The following is a 14,835-nucleotide window of genomic DNA, read 5'->3' as shown; positions in this document are numbered from 1 at the left end:
GAATTTTTTCTATTATTATATTTTTTTACAATTTTGCAGAAATAAATAGTCGAAACAAAAATTTGCAAAAATAGATGTATGCCGCCGGACCAAATGACGGTATGGCCCTTTCCGTCGTATGAAATGGCGGAAGGGTGCCGACGCCATGTGCGGGCCTGCCTCGCCTGGTGGGCGGGGCTTTACCGTCGTTTCGCACGGCGGTAAGGGCTCTTCCGCCGTTTGAGTTGGTGGTAAGGCTACTATAGCCGGTTGAAACGTCTATAAGCACCCTTCCAACTATTTTTCCTTCATTTTTTTTTACTTTTATCAATTATTTTTCCTTCGTAACTTCGTAATACGAGGCTATACTTTAATTTTTTATGACATTTTTGAGAAAGGTAGAGTGATTGCACGAAATCATTGAAAATCATTAAACTCCCGACCTATATAGAGTAGTCTGCAGATGACCACACATCGTACGTTATACAATCGTACACATGATAGCCTGCACCAGCGTACAGAAGATAAAAGAGGTCCTACGCACTAAATGCGTCCTTGCTTGAAATGAGGCTGGTCACCCCGACCACGACCACGTCTCGCTGCCCGCTGCGCTGCTCTGGTCTGCTACTGGTCGTACGTCAAGGGCTCCCGTGGGGCAACTCGCAAGGCGGACGTCTTGCTGCGGCCTCAGGTGGTGTCGCGAGCTCCTGGGTCGCGTCTTGTGTAGGAGCCTCCGAGGCGTCACACAACTGCGAGGCACCGATCACATCAGGCTCAAATCTAAAAAGATCGTCCACCCATGCATGGACGCTGGACCTCTATCCCTCCTCCTCGATGAAGTCCTCCGAAGCCCCTCCGCGGTCTGCTAACCCTGTTGTGCAACCAAGGCAATGGTATTGTTAGTTTTGTTGCGTATTTAAAATGGAATAGAAAACATATATTCATCACGCACGGTAGTGGCGTAGCTATGTGCCTGGTGCAGCAGAAGATGGCCCAGTGGAGCAAGCTCCGTACATCTACGGGGTTGTGTTAATAAATTATTAGTAAGGTGAATTGGATAACATTTCGTCAATGGTGTATGACTAAATAACGTTCATGTACCTGTCGGGGTCACGTACTGCGGATGAGTGGACGGGCCGGCGGCGGCATGCCAAAACGGTGGTGGTGGCAGTGTGGCCCAGGACGTCCTGGCCGCTGGCGCATGTGCCTGTGGTGCAGTACATGGGCCCGGATACGGCGGACGAACGGGTGGTTGACAGGACGTACCGGCCGGGTGGGTAGGAGCTGGAGAGGATGAACGGGGGTAGGCAGCCCGTGGTGGAAGCACGATGTCCCCGCGTCCGCCATGGCAGCTAACGGCCCTCAAGAACCTACTGGAGGCGCCCAAAGCCCTCCTGTACAGCATCTCATGCTGCTCCATAGACAGCTGCTGGAAGTGGTCAACGCCATACCTGAGCTCAGTGGCGACCTCTGCAATAACATTGTACTTTTGGCAAGAGGATAGGGTTGGAGTTAGCCACACCACATGATGCAGTTTGAGTAACAAATGATGCAGAAACTTACCGTCTGCGTGACAGGCGCGGTCTCCGTCGGTGGCTGACTCGGAACGTACGTGACCCACGTCCTAGTCCTAGGCAAGAACCACCGAAGGTACGTTGCGAAAGCGTCGTCGTCGTGCGCACGGTCCTCCTGCACCACCTCATCTAAAGCGGTCGTCCACATATCAACCCACTAAACCATTCTCGGAGCCCACTGGACCCCAGGCCCACCACCACCACCACCACCCTGTCGGCTAGCCCTAACATAACCATTGTGCAGCGAGTTAGGTAAACTAAAAATCCTTATTGGAAGGAGAATCAAAGGGTGAGGTGTACCTGTGAACGGCGGTCAGGACTACAGACGTAACAGGAAGTGGGGACTGCTGGTATAGGCCGAACTGCCTCATCACATGGTAAACCGCGTAGTCCTCGATGTGGATGTCGTATACCAATGGCCTTGTCGTCCTCCAGTTTTCCATGTCCCGATGGCATAGCGAAGAGAGGCCATCCGGGGCACGAGCCTGTACCTCGTCAATGGTGTAGGGTCTCCTCCTCACGTCGGTGTCGCTAAGAGCATCGAACTGATCGACGAAGTCCGGGTACGACTTCTTCGTCTGCACCCGAACCCACGATCCCTACAGCAAATAAAGGTGGTTGCTAACAACCATAGGCAATGTACATTTTCCATAGGAAGTTCATGAATTTATTCCATGGTAAACAATAAATTTGGGAAGATCACGAATTCAGAGTGAAATGGTGAAATACAACATAAATAATGATTGATGACAGAATTTATAACATGTTGATTTAGTCAGAAAAATTAAGCATTAGAATTTGGTAGCTATGACTATAACGTATTTCTTGGTTATTCTGTATTTATTTTAACAATCTCGTATGAAAATTGTAGTTGAAGCACCGTACCTTCCTCAAGCACCACAACGACCCCATCGTGGGTCTGTCGATGTTGTTGTGCTCCAAAGGCAGCTCCTAATAGGAGAACATGTCAATCCGTGGCCGCCCGATCGGGAACCGCTCGTACGACCACAGCTGAAGCAGCAACGGGCAGCCAAGGAATATTGGCTCCGCCGAGGCTACCATGCAGCAACCCGTGAAAAGACCCTATAGGTGGCCGCCAATACAGCTGAACCCTAGTTGTACTGCGAAACATCGTCGAGCAGGGCCTCCGCAATGGCCCTCGTCGAGCTGTACCTTGTAGTCATTATACCCCACCGAGCACCTCCCTCATTAAAGAGTAATACCTACTTTTTCTTTGGCTCATGCTCAACCCACTTTGAGAAGCTTTTGATGGATCTTCCCCGTCTTCACCTGACACTAGGAGCATCGAGCCCGACGTTCTCCAGAGACACAGGGTGGTCGACCTCGCTGTTGACTAGCCTCTTGGTTAGGTCTTCGCATTGTTTCTTTGTAAGGTCGTCAAGTTTCTTCCACAGGAGGTTGAATTTCCTCTCCTGATTCTGGCTGCATAGACGCTTGAATAATGTCATAAGTGTCTTGTTTTTGAATTGCTTATGAAAGTTTGCACTCATATGCCTCATGCACTGCCTACTTTTCAAGTTCGGCCATATCACCACCCTGAAAAGCTCCTGATTTTCATTATGTAGGTCTTCGATTGCTTGTAGAATGCCTTTGTGCCGATTATGAATGAGACAAACCCCCTCCATGTCCTTCACAATCATGTTCTTCACCCTCTTCAAGAACTAATACCAGCTATCTCCAGACTCCTTCTCCACAAATACGATCGCAAGCGGCAATACCTGATTGTTGTTGTCGGACCCAATAACTGTCAATATTGTTCCTTTATACCTTCCAGTCAGAAATGTGCCATCAATGCAAATGACTGGTCGATATCGCTGGAAAGCCTCAATGCAAGGACCTAATGCCAAGAATGACCGCCGCATGACCAGTTTGCCTGGATTGAGCATATGGATAGGTTTTCACGTCGTAAAAGCTTTCTGGGTTCCTCTAGCATATGGTGTGTAATAGGATAGGGAGGTTATTATAAGATGCTTCCAACGTACCCCACTTATGGATTTATGTATCTCGAACGAACCATGTCTTTATGTCTTATGGTGTGTAAGACTATGTGAGCATGAAAACTTGCAATAGGTGTGCTATGGATGCTTAGAAATACTCTTATTTGTCTAAGGATGCTTGAATGGTAGTTTGAAAAATTTCTGCGATGCTTGTTATTTTGAATTGACAGGATGTTCGGAGATTCTGGAAAAAAAATTTTCCGGAAATTCCGAAACTTACGGAAAACTGGAATTTTTGGAAAAATCTCCGGAAATTTCGGAACTTGCTGACAAAGTTGGTTTAAGTTGTGGAAAATTTTAAGTTCGACTATTCAACCACTCTAGTCGACGTCCCAGATCCTTTCAGATCATGATGAGATCTTTCTTGTGTAAGGAGGGGGTTTTCGGGAGTTTGACCGAAGGTAGTAGTTTAAATATTGTTTTCGATGAAATGCATGTTGAGCTTGCTTATTAGCTAGAACTGTAACTAGAAAATGATAGGTTTTTGCTACCCTTAATGATGTTATCATATATAAGGTGAATATACTCCGTAGCCGACCATAAAATATAGTCTATTACAGGCTATCCAACCGTCCAATCCAGCTCATCCGTCCCACGTCCAGCGAGGTGAGCCAGTTTATTTTTCCGCTGGGCACGAGCGCGTTGCCCGCGGCGCGTCCGTCCGTCATCCCGCGAGCCGAGCGCGTTGCCTGCGAGCCGAGCGTCCGTCCGTCCCGTGAGCCCAGTTGATCGGCGTCATTAATCGGACGGCGGACGGCGTAATCCCAGGAGGACCGGTCAAGCGCGCGATCATCGTTATGGCATTAAGCGACGCTTGATTGCTTGCACGGCTGAAGCAATTCTCATGCATCCAGTTTCTCTCACGCGATGTTGCCCCACGATCATGTTACTACAAAGCAATGCCCAGTTTACTAGAATCCAATTTACTACAACGCATTCAGTTGTACCAGAACTCATGATGGGTTACCACAATGCGGCATCATCGTTTTACCACAGTGAATCAATCAACACAAGGTATTTATCAATATGGCGTGATCAAGTGACTATAAAATTGTGATGGCCAGTTTACTAGAAGTCAATATAACGGAAGTACAGCATTGCCTTAGAATGATGTAACACAAACATAGGTTTTCTGCTATGCTTTTCCTCTAGGCTGAAGCTCTTTGGAGCACATTCCATTTTCCCTGCCTCATTCATGCGGTGATATAGCGGGGAAACAGTTACAGTCCTTCTTGGCCAACGAGACGCTGATTGCAGCACGTCGTTGGTATCTTCAAATGCACCGGCAGCTGCATGCCGCCCAGCAATCAGATAAATTTAAGTCAATGCAGAGTGTTTGTTTGCTGTCATGCTGCACGGAATATTGAACTCATTCAGTTGCAGCTGGTAGGCCAGATATTGAATCTACCCTGCCGGCTGCTTAAGTGAGTGCATCATGCCCAGAACCTGCAGAACCTGCCAGAAGGTTTCATCCCCTGCAAACCTCAAAATAACAGGGAGAATAGTAAATAATACGTTCATTGCAAAACTATGAAGAAATCATGTAGACGTAATGTGTTAAAATTGAACTACCAATGTCATTTGGTTAGGAGAATAGCCTACCAGAACTGCTTGTTACGAATCCAAGATTCTACATTTACCATAATAAATCTACCAATTGTGATCTCCAAGAATCTATTATGAGAGTTTTTCTAAATGATTTACTAGAATCTATGTACCTTGTATGTGATTTATGGTATACATAATTACTAGAATCTGTGCCCCCTTATATGTGATTTACAATACTTAACTTCAGATGATTACCGCAGTCGCGTCAGAATGATGACAAGAAGACAATCATGCTTTTGTATAGTCCTGCCTTGGGTTTATATGGAACCAAATTTACAAGAATTAAGTAACAAGAATCTATGCATTTACTATACCATGATGATAACAAAGAAGCACCGACCCAAAAGATGACCAAAGACTAATTAACATTGTTTTTGCCTACTGAACGCAATGATCATTCTAGTAGCCGATTAGTAATAGAAGGAAACTAGCTTGCAGGCTAAAAAAATATGGTTGCTGCTCCTGTGATTGAGTTGCCAAAAAAAGGTGATGATGAAATCGATCTGAATAACGCTCATGCTAACACAATCTTCAGAAATCAATCTACTGTATAGGGAGAGGGATTCACTCTGACACTTTGTAGTCTACCGCTTCCTTCTGCTGATAAAATAAGACAATAAAACACTGATTATGCTTACAACTGGATTTCCATTGGCAGTAATTTGCTCCATCTCTTGTGCGCGTGCGCTGCGACGGAGGTCCATCTGCTACTGCAGGAAAATCGATTAGCTGATATGGGTGTACGGGTGATGCTGGTACTGTTCCGGATCGAGGTGCACGGAGATCCATCAACATTCATTCTGCATGCAGCAATAAAAATTGGAGGTTTGTCACAAATTTGAAGCACAAAACAGATGAATCGATGCAAGCTAAGAAGTCCGTACCCATTCAGATAAGTGATTAGCATGGATTCCTAAATTTACAAAAATACTGACCAAGTTCTGACACAAATGGTAATTGTAGTTCCGTGATACATAAAGGACATATCCACACAAATGAACAACTCTTAAACATGTTGAAATCGGCTTACTTAAAAATAGTAAATTATATGGTGAATTTACCGCGGTGAAGGAACATGAAGGAACATGAAGGTCTCCTACAATTACCATTATTGTTTTCAGTAAAATTACGAGAACTGATGGAAAAAAAACTGAATAAATGGTATGATATATTTACAATAGCGCTATGCACCTAAAGACCATCGACTCTCACTGAGAGAAATTACGAGAATTTTGAAATAACTAAAATTTTAGTTTCGTGAGCAAAAGATAAAAAGAAGGGCAGGTCGTGCCAATCATATTCGCATTTGAGTTGCCACAAAGAAAATGTTAAAATTAGTGATGATGAAATCGATCGAATCGAACTACTTGTATTGAGAGAGGGGATTAACTCACGTAATCGTATTCTGATTTCAGCTTCAATTCGTACTACAATCAAATCAGATGAAATGGATAGAATGGGATAGATTGGGCTTACCAGAACCGCTTGGCATCCTAAACACGACCTGGCCAGGGTCTCACCGTCAGCAGGCAGCCGGGATCTGACGCCATCGCCGGTGAGCCGCTCCAGGTGAGGTAGGCGATTCAGGAGGTGAACTGACTAGTGACTAGTTCACCAGTGCGCAGACAGATCATTTGTGTGAGTAAAATTACTATATGCTAACTACTGTATGGAGTTAATCTACAGTAAAGATTTGAACGTAAATTACTGACAATGATTTACAAGAAACACACTTGCTGATAAAGAATTAACATAAACCTATGAATTCACAATAACATTGACCAAATTCTGATATTTCACAAATTTAGTAGTAAATCAACCACAACTCCATTGTATTTAGTAGTAAATCGACCACATCATTCAAAATCGCGGTACCTCAGAAAGAGTAGTAATTATATCATGTAGTTACCAATGAGAAGGGTCAATGAATGTCTGGTAAACTTTCGAGAATTATGTACGATTAAATTTTAATCGAGAATGTGTGAACTCCTGCGTATTCTCGAAAAAAAAAGCATCTCCCATCTATTCATACACATCAACCTTGGGAAAGTGTAGTAGTGGCAACCCAGAGACAAGATGATGGAACCTTGCTATAGTATCTCCATATAACCATATCTGTCTCACTCACTTGCACAAGTACAGTTACTGCCCTGGTTAACAGTTTACTCCTACATTTGACTGGGCAGAATTAAGCGTCGCATGTTTCAAAACCTGTAGAATCGCAGCATCATGTCATGCTTCTAATTCACCCTACAGCAAAAAAAAAAAAAACACTGAACTTTACGCCTTTATAACACAGGGAACCTTTCTGACAATGCCTATATAGTTCAACATCCCATCTGTAACAGCAGCAGGGCATCATCGACTATCTACTTATATATGGATCGTCAATGCTGACTGTTAGCTACCTCTTGAATCTCCACCAGATGGTTTCGTTTCCAGGTCGGCTTGCACGTGTATAGGCAGATCAATCAGTCTTCTAATTCTTCATCGTCCATGGACTCTGGCTCTGATCAATCATTCTAATTCTTCGTCGTCCATGGACTCTGGCTCGTCGGGGTGTATATACTGCTTCATGTATTCTTCCTCGATCGTCTCTTTGAGCAAAGTTAATCTCTGGATGATTACTGGGTCGCTCATCTTCCTTGCATCCATAAAATCAGTCTCCTCCTTGTTCAGATGGTACGAGTCGAGCATCATTTTGATCCATTTGTGGAGTTCGTTGGGAGTTCTGCATGCAAAGAACAGATCAATGATGCTGAATAAGTCATGTCTGATTAACACATGGGAAATAGCTAATCACACCAAGCGTCTTAGCCCTCAGCTCAAACAAAAAAGTAAAATGGTACCCATTTATTTATATTACCATATTACAGTAGCATCTAGCTCAACAGCTTGTTTTCTCACACATGATGAATTCACTTTATTCTGGTCTTCGAATTTCAGTCTCATATCCAAGTCTGAACATTGTTCCACAAATCATTACGTGGTTTTTCTCTTTTGCAAATCTGGTGCAACATGGAGTCCAAACAATGTTTCTCTTAACCATTTAACACGTATAGCATAGTGTACAGTGCTGAACTTTTTTACTTTTCATGGATACCTAAGAATGCAGAAAAACAGCCAAGCATTTACTCATTTAGGCACTCCTGAAGGATAACTATTTAAGCAAACAAAAAGGGGATGAAATACTGCAACTGTGACAAAAGTAATATGCCATATCATGAAACAGCTTTGCAGGCAATGAAATCAAGAACCACACTTCTTTGTCAACAAATTCTTACGTGTAAAGAGCATCTTCATCCTTGGCTTCACGCTCATCTCCTGGAGAGAAAGCAGTTGCAAGAGCACCAAATCTCTCTTCAGGATCTTCAATATTCAGCAGATACTTAAGAAGCTTCATTTCTGGAGGTGAGATACTCTTGAGGCTTTCCTTTGTAGATGTATAAATATGATACATTATGTCCTTGACCTAAGCCATGCATATGAATAAGGAAAGGTCAGCTACAAGTTTTAGCCACTAATTTTGTACTAGAGTATACATTTATCTCTTCAAAATATTAACAGATACTTAATACACTGGTTATCAGTAAGTTCCAAACTTAGTTCGTGGTTTTATACAACATGTTGGTGATTAGGAACTCAAATATGAATTGGAAACCGAACCTACCTAACAAGAGTCTGGAAATCTCATGTCATGTAATCATGCAAGTTACTTTGCTACAATTTGTAAAGATCCTAAATTATAAGATTGCACTTATAAAAGGCATGCTTTACTTGATCAGATTATCCTACTTTGTACATTACATGAATAGAAATCGTCTAGTACGTATATTAGTATACTATTATACAATGATGTATGGCAAAATTTTATAAAGGAACATGGAAAATAATCCTGACATTGCAAAAAAAACAACTATAGGCTATTAAAAAGGGAGATGTGGGGACTAGTTGAGCCACTAGCTTAACTATAACCATGGTATTTTACTACACTTAATCTTGTTTCCATTTCTTGTTAGGTAATATTAGCCAACCAAAGAAGCTCAAGCTGCTGCGAGTCTGAATATGTATAATGATAAATTACATGGTGACAGACAATAGAAGTAAAATCACTAAGCATTCACCAATAATCAAGTTTTACATAGAACTAAAAATAAGAATACTGTATCAAAGGAAATAGAAAAAAAATGAAAACAAAACTTCATGTAAATTTACCAAACAATAAAGCATGGTGGTATTCCATACAATTTCAAGGAGGCCAAACTGCTTGTATTTTATATTTCTTATACGTAATACCATATCCTATGTTTTCCATTGCTCAAGCACAAATCGCTATATTTCTAGCCTTAATGGTCTACCCTGTTTGATACTGGGTGAACCAACACGATTGCTTATATTTCATCGAGACCGACCTTATCCTTCATAGTTGTAGAGTCTTTTGCAGCAGCCCAAGCTCTGTTAATGAGAAGAATTAATGATGAATCAAGTTGTTTAGCCTTAGCTAAGCTTTTGATCTTGTCACAGGCATCCTCTAGCGAAGAAGAATTCAGTATATCGTCAAACTTTGACTGAGCAGATTCAATGTCCAACTGTTCCAGTGTACAATCGTATGCATGGATTGCAGATAGACATTTAGCCCCAAGCCTGACAACTCCTGCATAATATTGAGAATTAATCAGTCCATAAGATAAAGTATAATACCCAGAACAATAGTCAATAGCTACAGTGCAATTCATTTGTTTGTCAATTCGCACCAAAAGAAGATGGCAATAACTAGACTGATAATATGTTGACCCGGTCAGCAGACCATCCAGACAAAGCAAAAGAGAAGACTAAATAACGATGACCTAAATGGCTAAACATAAATTCTATGTTGTGCATGTAACCTTTTTATCCACCTTTTGAGATCTACTTGGAATTGAACTAGAAATCATGCTCCATGTTCTCAGGAAACTAGAAATCAGGTTCTCAAGCTCAGTAAGTTTCAATATCCTTATCATAGTATGAATATATGTTAGAAGCTAATCACCTTGATATGAATGAAGTAATGAAGTTTGACATGTGATAAAAAGAATGACAGAAGGTAGATAGTTACCATCTCTCTCATCAAGGCCATTATAAGCATTCACAAGGAAATTAAGATGGCGGAAGAAGTCTCCAGTGAAATCCTTTCGTCGTCTTGCAACAATAGCATTAATATCAGCAGGGTTATCTCTGAGCTCAGTGAAGAGTTCCATGTGCTTCTCTATTTCATCATCGATCTGAGAAAATAATTAAAAGCATGATGAATATTACAAAATTATGAGATAATGTGCCTAAACATTTCTATTGCTTGGTTACAAATCTACAATAATATTGTGTAATACAGATAGCTGAAATCCTGAAACTGGCAGTAACAAAGAATCGTCAAAGCACACTGGATGATGGTGCATAAAGAGACCAAAAAAGGACTTTACCTTCTTGACTTTTCTAGCAAGTACAGCCAACTTTTGCTTCAATGAAGAATCAGTCTCCATATCTATGCGCACTTGACAACGCTTGTAGAATTGTTTTCTATACCTCTGCCACTCCTCCCTAAACACCAATACTTTTTTCCAGTCCTTTGTCTCTGGTTTCTTGTGCATGAAGAACTCAATGAACTTGTCACAGATTTCAGTCATCGTGTGCCCCATCGCAACTTCAGCCTCATTTTTGTCTTCTGCTTTAGCAATAGCTGGAGTAGCTACACAGCCTGCAATTACATGTTTCTCGTGATGTAAGCAATGTTTAAAATTGCCGGCTAAGTCACTTAGCGGCAGGTGTCTGGAGAAGCTAAAAACGCTAAAACGGGCTATAGCCGGCTCTAACTCCAATTTAGCGGTATTCCTTCATAACATACAAAGTTCAGTATATATCTGTAAGAAACAGACGGAAGAACACTAAAACAGAGAACCAACACACAAAGTTCATTAGATGTGGTGTCTGCTTGTGCTTTGGATAAGACAAATGGTGTGGAGGAGTGCTGACCTTCCTTTTCCTCAGCAGCCCCCGCCACCGCACGTCGCAGATGCTGCCGGCGCTGCAGCCTGCAGGTCTCCCCAGTCACAATCTCCGCCGCCACAAGCAGCAGTAGACGGGGATCTGCAGCCGGGGGCAGCCGCAGCTGCATCCACCTCCGCAGGTCGCCAGTGCCGCTGCGGGTCCCGCCGCATCGGAACACACCAACCGCCGCAACCGGAGGTCGCATTATCGCAAATGCCGCTGCCGTCGCCGCGGCGTAGGGAAGAGGTCGAGAGGAGGTGATATTGGGCCAGATAGGGTTAGGATTCTTGGCTGCTGCTCTTGTACCTCTGTTTTGGGCCAACGCACGGTGATATTGGGCTGGCGCCTGGCTGCTTGTCGGCCCGAGTGTATGTTGCAATGGCGCTTAACGAAGGGCCATTTAGCTGTTTTAACCGGCTATTAGCTGAAAAAAAAAGTTAGCGCTAAAAGATAATATCTTAGCCCGAAGCTTCCCAAAGGCTATAGCGGCTATCTATGGATGTAAGGCACAGTCAGGGCCGGTCCCGAGATCTGGAGTGCCGGCGCGAAAATAAAACTTAGCCCTTTCATATAAAAATTATAACAAATATATATATATATATATATATATATGAAATGTTACCAATAAATACTTAAATGTATCTAAAAGCAATATTCATATCAAATTATTTATACATATTACCTTAAAAGTTTCTTCTAACATTCCTCGATGCAAAGTCACTTATGATAGGGTTGATGTCAATCTCATCCAACAATTTCTTCTCGATGCATAATGTTACTAAACCATTTAACCTCTCCTGAGTCATTATTAACCTCAAATAGTTCCTCAATAATGCGACAGTCATAGGCTCACTAAATAAGAGTCGGTAAACAATGGAGATATTAGGATAACAATCCACATCTCTGACATGCTCAAAAATCTTCATAGCAGACATTACATCTTTTCCTTTTTTCTTTTCTCGCAGCCTGATTCATATTTTCTAGACGACATGATATCCTACAGTGCTGAAATTTTTATAAATACACAATAGTTATAAATCAGTTGAGATTAAATAACTTGTGATAGTGAATTAATAATTAATGGTATGAAGAATGGGGAAGTGGCAATCGAGCAGCGTACCTAGGTGCTGGTGCAGTCGAACAAGAACAGCCTAATCTCGTCCGGTGCAGTCGGACAGGAACATGGAGAACACGCGCACGAGTCATGACTCTGGAGGGGTTCGCGCGCGCATGCAGCGGGAGCTGGTGCAGCACAGCAGCAACTTTTGGCGTGTTTTCGGCGACGGGCCTGGGCGGCGCTGCGGCGGTCAAGGAGTAGTCGAGTGCGATCCGGATCTAAATCTAATATTCTAATCGCGTACTACGGCGGTCGAGGAGTAGTCGAGTACGATCCGGATTTAAATCTAATATTCTAATCGTGTACGCGTTTTAGCATGCACAAATTGCAATAGCTGACTCGTGTGCACATTTGACTTTAGGCCAAGGAGTCCTGGTCACCTGCGATTGAGTACCTGACACCTAGCCCAGCGGTAGGGCTCCTAGGATTTGGGGGCTAGGGCAGCCGCCACCCTGACCCCTGACCCCCCCCCCCTCCGACCGGCCCTGGGTACAGTTTTGTAAGTTCGACAATTGTAGCCCGAGCACCCGTAACATCCACACAGACACAAAATGCATATGATCAAGAAGATCAAATGTGCTATGCAAAAGTCGGCAGCAAGTATTATTCTTGAAAAACAAGGAAAAGATGATAATCCAGCTCAACAAAGCCTGCTGAATAAGAATATATTCTACTAAAAAAGAAAGAATACTGAAATGTGAATGTTGGGTATGCATATATGTTATAAGAATTCACCTGAAATAGCACAAACAATTAGAGGATTAGAGAAAAAACGAAATGGAAGTGGAACTCACAATATCATGCTACTAAATTTTACCTGAGAGTGAAACAAAGAATAGTTCAAACCTAACCAACATGAAACAGTATGCATACATGCATAGGTTAAAACATTGTTATGATAGAACAGATCAACAGAAGAAAAAACGGTTGGAGAACAAAACGAGAAAGGAATTTTATTAGCAATCTATAAAAAAATATGGTACTTGCGCTAACTTGCTATTTGAATATCCCAACCAACTTCTATATTTCTGCTTTTTCAAGTTCATATCTTCAGCGTCAACAAAACCTACAGTGTGCACCTGTAATTGGAGCCATACATATGGGATGTTGTTAGTGTACAAAAGAAAAACTGTAGAATTACAAGTTAGTTGAATCCAAATCGACATTAGAATTCAAAATGTTTGGGCTTGGATAAATATTCAATTGCATTCATGGTAGAAAACTGCACACTAGAGCAGAATTGGTGAGAGAAGAACTCACAATTAAATTAACATTAACAATTCTGCTGGAGTAGCTACACAGCCTGCAACTACATGTATCTCGTGATGTAAGCAATGTTTAAAATTCCCGGCTAAGGGGGTGTTTGGTTCCACTAACTTATTTTTAGCACCCGTCACATCGAATGTTTAGATACTAATTAGGAGTATTAAACATAGACTATTTACAAAACCCATTACATAAGTGGAGGCTAAACGGCGAGACGAATCTATTAAGCCTAATTAGTCCATGATTTGATAATGTGTTGCTACAGTAAACATTTGCTAATGATTTGTCCCGGTTGGTTTATCCCGGATGGATTTTCGGGAGATTTGCACACTACCAACCGGGACTAAAGGCCAATTCTCTACTAGTGATCGATGCTTCTCACAAGAAGTGAAAGCGATAAACAAACCATCACATCAGCAGTTCTGAAATGTGGTCACAATAATATCATGCTAGACTGCTATCACAACACATTCGATCAGAACTAAGGTAATTCTGCTTTAACTCGTGGTTCAAATTGCGTCTGACTTCTTAGGGGTGAAGAGACCTTGTGCTCATCAGACAAAGTTGATAGAAAGCTTAAGGTTAGCAACAAAGACTATCTATTACCAAATTGCAGCTTGAAGCCTTTGTGTACTACTTTTCCCGCATAGCAAAATTGAGAAGTTGGGCGTTGTTTCCTTTCTGAACAATGAAAGGTGGAGCAGCTAACTAAAGTTTTTGAAAAATAAGAAAGGTTTCCATTACCACAAGGAGTTGTGCAATTTTAAAAAATCTTTTGAATAATGAAAGGTGAAGCGATGGAGTTAAGACTGAATACTAAACAAGTTAAGAATAACATAATGGTGAAAAAAATAGAAGTTATTACACAGTATGATACAATAATGAAAACATACCCCCAATGTAGCTTCCTTTTGTCCCTTGACAGGGGTTGTGCAGGATCCTGTACGTATATGGTGATAAAACCATCACGGTTATTGCATGAAGTCACAACTGTGGGGTATAATTAAAGTAAGATGAGGACTCCTAACTGTAACGACCGACCCCTAATCTCTCCCAGTTAGGTTTGATCTCAGCCCTTAAACCTCCGTCAGTTGCTCTGTTGATCGCACTTAAGTCCTCAGTTTTCCGCCAGTTCCGACCCCTGAGATCCGACCCCTACTGCTTCGTTCCTTTTTCCCGACCCTGGCGAGTTCAGCCATCCGTCGGATCCTGTTAATCTTCCTCACCGTCCGATCTTTTCCCCGGTGGACCC

At 42.3% G+C, this 14,835-nt stretch overlaps 1 protein-coding gene across 2 annotated transcripts; it reads right to left on the bottom strand.

The window, feature by feature from the left end:
* Positions 1-7,256: 7,256 nt before the first annotated feature.
* On the bottom strand, positions 7,257-11,474 carry LOC117839757 (uncharacterized protein At4g37920). Of its 2 annotated transcripts, XR_011897140.1 has the most exons (7): positions 11,186-11,474; positions 10,636-10,910; positions 10,275-10,440; positions 9,592-9,833; positions 8,464-8,651; positions 8,046-8,282; positions 7,770-7,910 (listed from the first exon to the last, which is right to left on the bottom strand). XR_011897140.1 is itself a non-coding variant. In XM_034720167.1 (6 exons), the coding sequence occupies exons 1-6, from the start codon at positions 11,403-11,405 to the stop codon at positions 7,697-7,699; spliced, it is 1,305 nt and encodes a 434-aa protein (XP_034576058.1). In that variant the 5' UTR covers positions 11,406-11,472; the 3' UTR covers positions 7,257-7,696. The 2 variants fall into 2 exon arrangements, 1 of the variants encoding a protein (XP_034576058.1); XM_034720167.1 differs by lacking the exon at positions 8,046-8,282 and having other exon boundaries at positions 7,257-7,910; positions 11,186-11,472.
* Between the last annotated feature and the right edge of the window lie 3,361 nt (positions 11,475-14,835).

This window comes from Setaria viridis, chromosome 9 (genome assembly GCF_005286985.2).
Source record: "Setaria viridis chromosome 9, Setaria_viridis_v4.0, whole genome shotgun sequence".
Taxonomy (NCBI): domain Eukaryota; kingdom Viridiplantae; phylum Streptophyta; class Magnoliopsida; order Poales; family Poaceae; genus Setaria; species Setaria viridis.
This window is presented reverse-complemented; position numbering and strand designations above follow the sequence as displayed.

What these genes read in the sequence shown, in the direction of transcription:
- LOC117839757 (XM_034720167.1), bottom strand. Translation starts at nt 11,405, where the DNA reads ATGCGACCTCCGGTTGCGGCGGTTGGTGTGTTCCGATGCGGCGGGACC. An exon ending in TTGCTAGAAAAGTCAAGAAG is followed by an intron (nt 10,441 to 10,635) that starts GTAAAGTCCTTT and finishes TTATTTTCTCAG; the next exon opens with ATCGATGATGAAATAGAGAA. An exon ending in GATGAAGATGCTCTTTACAC is followed by an intron (nt 7,911 to 8,463) that starts GTAAGAATTTGT and finishes CTTTGCATGCAG; the next exon opens with AACTCCCAACGAACTCCACA.